The sequence below is a fragment of the Equus asinus genome, chromosome 17, assembly GCF_041296235.1.
Source record: "Equus asinus isolate D_3611 breed Donkey chromosome 17, EquAss-T2T_v2, whole genome shotgun sequence".
Lineage (NCBI taxonomy): Eukaryota > Metazoa > Chordata > Mammalia > Perissodactyla > Equidae > Equus > Equus asinus.
In genome coordinates this window covers 18550045-18559614 of record NC_091806.1, presented here as the reverse complement: position 1 = coordinate 18559614, position 9570 = coordinate 18550045, and the positions used below count along the sequence as shown (strand labels likewise).

The 9570-nt window shown below is 34.4% G+C and overlaps 1 protein-coding gene across 1 annotated transcript; it reads right to left on the bottom strand.

The window, feature by feature from the left end:
- Window positions 1-3504: 3504 nt before the first annotated feature.
- LOC106821838 (olfactory receptor 5D13-like) lies at window positions 3505-7609 on the bottom strand. Its single transcript, XM_070487287.1, has 2 exons — window positions 7604-7609; window positions 3505-4575 (listed from the first exon to the last, which is right to left on the bottom strand). Exons 1-2 carry the CDS (start codon window positions 7607-7609, stop codon window positions 3505-3507), a joined length of 1077 nt encoding a protein of 358 aa, XP_070343388.1.
- Between the last annotated feature and the right edge of the window lie 1961 nt (window positions 7610-9570).

Below are 9570 nucleotides of genomic sequence, written 5' to 3'. Positions count from 1 at the left end.
TTTAAATTTTTATTGTACAAAAACAATTCATTTATATTTTCTAATATAATATGTTTACACCTCTGAAACAGCACATCTACCCTGGTTCTTTTACACTGTGTCATTACTACACATGTTACTACATAACTCTTCCAAGAAAACATTGCTGGTTAATCTAAATGTCTTTTCTCTTACTCTATTTTCTTTCCACTCATATCTTCACAATATTTATGCAATGCCTGGCATATTTTGCTATTCTTATGGATATATGTGTGTCAATGTCCTTCACTTCAGATTGAAAAGATGATCCTAGGTAGAATCAACTCACCAAAAGCCAGATCTTGATATATTTTTTTTATTCAAGACTTCCTTGTTAGTGTTTAAAAATCCATACATATTCTGTCTCAAAATTGAAATTTTTGTTTAATTTTTTCCAATGCCTTAGTCAGAAAGTTGATGATTCTTGCTAAATATAACTTAATAAAGATACCAAGAAATGCCATTTTTGCAACTGTCAAGAAATTTTGGAGGAAACATAGACACGTCCTTGAGGAATAAACAGATTTTATACTGAATGAATCAAATTAAAACTCATTAGCCTGGATTTGTATAATATGTCCATGAGCTATAAACAGGTCTGGAAACTATACTCCATGATCACGTTGTTTGTTTTATGTCTAACTAACTGACTTTGGGGACACAGGCCTTGGAGCATCCTGACAAAATTTATTTTTATGAGCTAAAAACAAAATAATTAGAGGAAACTTCCTCTTCTGCAATTTAGAATATAATTTCTTCTAAACCATTAACATGTGGATCTTTATGTCTCAAAAATAATTTACCTCTGTATAAAGGCTATAATTCTTAAAATCATGAAAAAATTATAGTCACATCTATCCAATGACTCCAACATAATTATAGTTGATATGATGTGCTTTTTAGTCTATTTTGCTTAAGTGTTGGCACGTGTTTTTTTATAGAAACACATTTAACATGACGCTGTACAAATTTTTACTTTCAATAATTTGGGCTTATTGTTTGTTATATCCTAAATATGCATTCCTTTAGCTGGGAGTTGGGGGGGGGGAAGGTATTTATCCCTATCTAGGCTGTAGATCCACTATATTCTTCAGTTCAGCCATAGGGGTTAACGTGCTGATATTTTAAATCCGGCTATGTGATTCCTACACGTACTCCTCTAGGACACAAATCAGGAAATAAAGAAAGTAATGTTAAATATTGATCTGTCTTGGCATAGGCCTTCGAGGAAAAACAGTCACATTTATACCTACTACAGCCAAAATTTTAAAAGAAGAGCAGCATATGAATCCATTGGCAGAAAAAAATTAACCTGTAAGCATCACTTAACACAACCATTAGTGAACTAAGATATTATCTAACATACACTTTTGCCTTACATTTGTGTAAGTTAACTGCTCATTCAAGAGTATTTACCAAAGTAAAACAACATCCTGTTCTAAAAGGATTTTGCAACTATTCACTCTTTTTTGCTTTTGTTTTATTTTCTACTAAGAGACAGAAAACTAAAGTGCAAAAATTAAAAGTTACATAACTTCAAAATCAATATTTAAGAATAAGATATTCTAGTTTTTAGCTTAGAGTCCTTAATGAATATATCAAATGTTCCATGATGCATGCTCAAACTTTCTAAATCTTTTTTCTCTTCTTAAAGATGTTTATTAAACTACACACACACACACAGGTTTTTATAGTATCTGATAGGAACAGTTACTTATATCCCCTTGTTGACAAACATTTAAAAATTAAAGTAAATCCTTTGTTACTACTGTGATACACTATGAGTATTGAGAATGTTGTTGTATATCCCTAAAGAGTAGTCACACAAGACATGATTTGATGTAAAGCATTCTGGTAAAGAAATTCAACTTCCATATGGAAATAAATCTCTTAATCATGACAGAAACAAGTAACATTTAATGGGTTAAATTAGAACAACAACATGTGGATATCGCTCTATTCTTTGCTTGTAAACCTTAATCATGATTACTAAGACACAAGTAGAAAAGGCAAGCTCTTATATTTAATCTCGACCAGTCTTTTCGCTTAAAGTAACCCAATGACCCATCAATTATTAGAAAACTTTGGTAAAACGTGTCTCAGTCATGAGTTATCTGTTATCTGCCATAGAGTTATCTGGCATTATCAAGAAATAATGTGTTTCTTGAGGTAAATGTTTTAATCAATCTTTGGTAGAGTTTGAACCAAACTTTACATTTCTCCCTACACCCCTAACCACTGACTTGCAATTTTACTGTTCTATAAGAGGTAGATAACTTTCTCACACTTTGACTTTGGGCTTATCCATGTGTTTTGCTTTGATTCATAAAATAACAGCAGGTGATACCCTAACAGGAGTTTGAATTACGCTTTTGTGTTTGGGCATACATTATTGTGACTCAGCATTCAACATAGACCATTAGCCAAATGGTCCAACAAGGATGGCCTACAAACAGGTCTGTAGATTGAAGTTCATCTGATTAGCTCAGTCTTGACACTAAAGTGACCCAGTTGGTATCAGCTGAGCTAGCTTAATCAAGTCGCTGATTCAAAAGGATTGTTATTATTACATCCCACTGGAGTTCACGATTGTTTGCAAAAAGCAATTTTTGTCAATTTCAGTGATTTTGTCAATAAATCACTGGTGCCTGAATAAGATGTATGCATTGTATTATCAACATCCTGGTTGCTGTATTGTACTGTCATGGGGGAACCTGGGTAAAAGACATTGGGATCTCTCTATATTACTTACTACAAACAACTTAAAATAAATCTAAAATTATGTCAATAAAATTTCCAATAAATACATAAATGATATACAACTACTTTGACATAAATGGAAAAACTAGAGTGATGGGTACATATTTCCAAAATGTGTACCATTTTCTTGTGCTACTACATAGAAAGAAAATATTGTATATTTCGTTATACTACCAATTATAATTTAACTAAACCATATTCTGGAGTGTGCCAAACTTAAACACAACACCAAGGGGCTGGTCCAGGAACTTTTTAAGGGACATATATTTCCTATTTATTTTTGCTTGTCTGTGAATCTTCCGATGCTAAAGTGGTTTGTATGGAATTAAATATATATTTTTTTAGATATTTATGGTTTTATGTTGAACAGCTCTTAATGTACTACTTTTATATTAAGAAATAAACTTCCTCCTTGCAAGATATAACACTTCAGATCAACTCAAAAATTCCACATGACTTCTATTGAACACAAATTTGTCCTGGGCAATCACACAGTCATGTATGCTAACACAGAGACTTTTGCGTTTCAATTTCTGAATCAAAAACTTAGTTTAAGTAGTCTAAGTTTTTATCCCTAACATTATTTGTAACATTAAAATTATTCACTAAACATTAGAGTGAATGGATATTGAACTGCCAGTTAAAAGGTTACCATATTCATGTACTGCTTTGCTATTGGACAATTCTTACCAGACTCTCAAAAAGAAATAATGGATATTTCTATCTTTATATTTTATCACAGAACAATCTAATATTGATTAACTTCTTGAGTGTATCTTTCACATCTTTGTTTCTGAGGCTGTAGATCAGTGGGTTCAGCATGGGGATGACCACTGTGTAAAAGACGGATGCTACCTTGACCATGAGCCATGAACTTTTGGAGTTAGGAACACAGTAGAGAAAAAGGATGCTCCCATGGAAAATGGTAATGGTGGTTAAGTGGGAGGCACATGTGGAGAAGGCTTTGTGGCGTCCCCTAGTTGAAGGCATCTTCATGACAGTAATAAAAATGAAAACATACGAAGTAAGAATGATCATCAGACTGCATATTTCATTGAACGTGGCAGACACAAACATGATCTTCTGGTTAATGTATGTATCTGAGCAGGAAACAGCAACAATGGCACCATGCTCACAGCCAAAATTATTTATGAAGTTATTCCCACAAAAGGATAAGGTCAACAAAAAACATGTGAATATTAAAGAACAGGCTATACCCCAAGAGTATGATGTGCCCACCAACAAGGAACAAAGCTTCTGAGACATTACAACTGTGTAGACAAGAGGATTACAAACTGCTACAAATCGGTCATATGCCATCGCTGCCAACATGAACATTTCTGTCACGACAAATATGCCTGCAAAGAACAACTGCATGATGCATCCTGTGAAGGAGATGGTTCTGTCTTCCACAACCAAGTTTTCTAAGAGTTTAGGTGTAACTACTGTAGAGTAACAGAAATCAACAAAGGATAAGTGGCTGAGAAAAAAGTACATGGGGGTGTGGAGTTTGGGATTGATCTTGATAATCACAATCATGCCCAGGTTCCCCACCACTGTGATTGCGTAGATGGTCAGGAATACCAAGAACAGGGGCAACTGGAGTTCTGGATATTCTGAGAAGCCCAAAAGAACAAAGGTGACTCTGCCACTCTGGTTTTCTTCGTTCCTGTGGACAAAATATGAAAGTTTATCCACAGAAGTAAGAACCAAAATTTGAAATAAGTAAAAGAATAGAAGCACTGAGAAGTTCGATGGGTCTCTATTAAGAGTGTTGCTGAAAATGCTACACTTCCACTGTTATATTATTTCAAAAGTTAGTCTTCACTTATGTGATGATTACATAGTAAATAATAATTTTGTGTAAGTGGAATAATCAAAAACAAAGTTGAGACAGGAAGGATGAAAAACAGAGTAGACATCGTTATGTTTCAAATAATAAAATTCGATTTCCTCATAGACAGCTAATGCCAGTCATGAGGGGTAGATCAACTCTGCTGAATCTCAGCTTAGTAAAACTAATTGTATTAGAGGAAATACCTATCATGAGTTTCTACAGTTTCTTCCTTCTCACCTCTTAAGCTGTGAGATAATTAACTTATATGTTAAAAAAATTTTGAAATGCTAACATTCCTACAAAATGATCAATTTAATAGCTTCTTTGTTGTTCTGTGTTCTTTCCAGTGCCCTTCTGACTCCTAGTAACACAGTAGTCTCGGGACGTTCTGGAGCTGTGCTGTAGATGTGTTATAATCTTTTCACTTGTGTAGAACCAATTTTGAAAATGTTTAAATATTATTGATTGCATATTACATTATGCATCAGGAGGCATTCACAATGAAATGTATACTGTGTCTTCAGTGATAACAGTTGAAACAATATTGAACAAAAAGCTCTTCATTTTCCAATGTAGCAAATTTTTTAAGTTGGGTAAGTGACAAACAATAAGAACTATGAAGTACTTGAAAATGCATATAAATTTCAGAGTGCAGGAAAAATTAAATTTAAAGCTTTTCCAAGGATCAGTGTCAGGATAGAGAACTACCTCAACATGGCACCATAGTATTTCTTGAATATTCCTTGATGTCAGTAGGTATTTCCTCAGGAGTAAAATGAGCATAGTAATAGTATAAAATTTAAGTCACTAGAAAGGAAATAGGTACTTTGATAACGAATTGAAATGCTATATGATATGACATCATGCACAGCAGATATTTAGCTTTCTTGTTTATTGGATTTATGAGTAATTGGTATGACATCAAAAACCTTATTCGGTTATGCAAATCAGGCCAAGCATGTACAAGTGTCAACAGGTGGGGACACTTTGGAATAGAATGTAGAATTTTTTCCCTACAGAACCCACACAACGGAAATACTATAGGATTTCTTTGGGTACTTCATCTACGATGCATAATAAATGTTCCCCATTCTCCTACAGGTTTTTTTCACCACAATAGAATATTCTCAGATCCCCACATTCTTCTGCCTGTAGGAAAGATATCTTCCAAAACCCAACTCCATGACAGATACTTCCTCTGTAAAAATCCTTCATAAGGTCTTAGCTGTGGAAAGATGGAGTATGGCAATTTTTCCCAGCCACATTCCTTCAATTTAAAATACTTTATGAAACATCGAAGGAACAATTTTCCATGATTACTTTAACCTAACTGCCAATGACATTTAAGATTTCAAATACTTTTTATTAGTTAACACATGAAGTTTACATAATTCAGCCTGGCTTTTCCAAAAATTCTTGTATCTATAAATTCAATCTCATTATCACTTAAATTCTTTTTTAGTCATGATGAATTTATCAAGCTCTGTTATGTAACACATGCTCATTTACTTATAGTTTATTTTCCCATTTTATCCTCATTCTTATAATGTTTTATTTTGCCACCTACCATTATTGGCATAGCTCACTGTTTCTTCTCTTTTGTATACATACAAACAATATTTATATCTCACAATTACCACGTGCTATATCCTATCATTCACAAATGTGATAGCTTTGTCACTTTCTTCCTCAGAGATCATAGGAAGTGTGAAGACAAGGCCCATTTTTTATTATTCTCTTTTGCCAAAATGTTTATTTCGTTGCCGAGTACATTGTGGCCACCCAATGAGAAAACCAGGATGAATATCATTTGAAAGAAAGGAATTAGAATGTGATAATGTAAACCCTCTCCTAGTCAAACTAAGTGGATTTGTGGGCTCTTTGTTCTACGCATGTGTTTGTGTACTGCAAAGATCACTAAAACTCCATATTTACCTTTAAAGTAAAAGAAAAGAGACTGAATCGACTCACCTAAATACAAAAGCACTTGAATGAGTCATTTACTGAAGAATTCTTTGTTAAGATTAATGAACTCCAGGAGTGCTCCTGCTTGATATTTAATTAAGGGAAATAGATTTGAAAACACTAGTAGGAGTCCAGAGAATATTTCATTAAATACTTCCTATAAGTTACTTTTTTCCCCCAACCTATTAGGAAAACTCAGAGATACCAAAGATAAGATCACATCTGAAAACAGAATTCTAACACCAAACTGTGTTACAAATATATGAATCAAGACCTCAGGGACATGGAGCCTAGAGAATACCACTGAAGTATTGTTTGAAGCCTGCAATTCAAGTAATTAGATGTAACACTGTCCCATATGATATCTTCGCTTTATATTTTGTTCCTAAAGCCCTCCTGGGGGCATTTGTATTATCAACTTTACTCAATTAATCTTAAGAAAAATAAATAACCCTGTATATGTCTTTAACTTTACATGGACATAAAAAACAGAAATGTACAAAGGGAGAAAGCATCTATAAGACAATAGCTAGGAGAGTGACTATTAATTCATATTGATTTATTTTTCTATTTTCTCATAAAGGTATATTTATGTTCCTATGTTTCTAAATATAGAGCTGCCTAAACAATGTCACATTTTTATTTTTTCTTTGTTAATTAGTAATGTGTTATAAACCATTTTCTATTTACACTCTCAGTTTTACTAAAAGAAAACAATTTGTGTTGGCCTTTTAAGTGTAAGTACAGAGGCCTCAAATGTTCATATTTACTATTGAATCTGAAAAACAATTGGGGATTATACATTTCCTAAATATACGAGTTTATGAAAAGGATGATATATTCACTGATTTTGGTAACTCTATCCATCATGCCTTTAAAGACACAAATTAAATTTACCAGTGACTTGATGCAGTAGAGGATTATTTCTTACTAAAGCAAGATAAAGCATGCATTTCTGAACATTGACAACTCTGTTCCTTGTAGTATTATAGGGGCTGAGGTTTCTTCCAACTTGTAGCTTACCATCATTATGGGGCTTCTGAAGTTATGTTTCTCTTTTGTAAGTGAATAAGAGGCAATCATGGAACAACTCTGTGAGTACAGCTTTAGAAAAGATCAATCTCATTGAAGCTGACCTCACATACCACAGAGGGGAATCAAGGTCAAGAGATAGTCAAAAGTCTCAGAAACACTAAACCTGAGGAAGTACAGATACAAAGTGATATGGAGGGCTGGACTGGTAACATAGCAGTTAAGTGTGCACATTCTGCTTCAGTGGTCCAGGGTTTGCTGGTTCAGATCCTGGGCACAGACCTAGGCACCACTTATCAAGCCATGCTGTGGCAGGCATCCCACCTATAAAATAGAGGAAGATGGCCATGGATGTTAGCTCAGGGCAATCTTCCTCAGCAAAAAGAAGAGGATTAGCAGAGGATGTTAGCTCAGGGCTGACCTTCCTCAAAAAGAAAAAAAGTGATATGGATCTGTACTCATCAAGGATATTGGTCTGTACTTTTCTTGTAGTGTCTTTGTCTAGCTTTGATATGATGGTAATGCTGGGCTCACAAAATTAATTTAGAAGTTTTCCCTCTACTTTTGGAAGAATTTAAGAAGGATTGATGTTAACGCTTCTTTAAATGTTTGTAGAATCCTCAACAAAAGACTAGTAAATTGAACCTAACAACATATTAAAGGGATTATATAATATGACCTAGTGAGATTTTTTCCAGGAATACAAGTGTGGTCCAACATAAGACAACCAATCAGTGCAATATACAACGTGAATAGAACAGAGGAATAAAACAACATGGTCAGTTCAATCAAAACAGGAAAAGCATGTGACAAATTGAAACACTCTCCCATGATAAAAACACTCAGAAAACTATGACTAGTAGGGAACTTTCTCAACCTAATAAAGGCTATTATGAAACTAATAAAGGCCACTTATGAAAAATCCACAGGCAGTATAACAAATGATTAAAGACACCATGTGTGGACCTATACACGGTTCATCAGACCATGTTGTGGCGGTGTCCCACATGCAAAATAGAGAAAGATTGGCAAAGATGGTAGCTCAGGGCCTATCTTCCTCACCAAAAAAAAAAAAAGAAGTATAAGCAAGAAAATAAGAAATAAGTGAATTGGACTTCACAAAATTTAAACCATTTGTGCGTCAAAAAACATTGTCAATAAGGTCAATAAAAAACCTACAGAATAGGATAAAAGATTTACTAATCATATATCTGATACTAGCCTAATATCCAGAATATGTATAGGACTCTTACAACCCACCAATAAAAAGTCAAACAAGGGGGCCGGCCCCATGGCAGAGTGATTAATTTCATTAGCTCTGCTTTGGTGGCACAGGGTTTCACTGGTTCAGATCCCGGGCACTGATGTGGCACTGTTCATCAAGCCATGCTGATGTGGCGTCACACATCACACAACCAGAGGCACTCACAACTAGAATTGGGACTCTGGGGAGAAGAAGAAGGAAAAACAAATGAAGAAGATTGGCAACAGATGTTAGCTCAGGTGCCGATCTTAAAAGAAAAAAGGTCAAACAAGATATAAAACAAGATTTATAAATGTCTAACGAGCACATGAAAAGACACTCAATATCTTTAGATTTTAGGAAATTGGAAATCAATACCATAATGAGATATCACTTCACACCCACTGGGCGGACTCTAATTAAAAACTGTATATATATATACAGTAGCAAGTGTTGGCAAGGTTTTGGAGCAACTGAAACTGTCATACATTATTAGTGGGAATATAAAATGACTCAGACACTCTGGAAATCAGTTTGGTGATTCCTCATATAAACAAATATAGAATTACTATCGACCAAATGCATAGTAAAAATATTTGCCTTCCACAAAGAGAAGTTGCCCTTTGCCCTCAGTTTCTGGGAGGTAATCTATGTCTTACCTGACAAAAATGTCTGTTTAGGGAGGGTGGATGGCCACACCTGATATCAAGGTGGG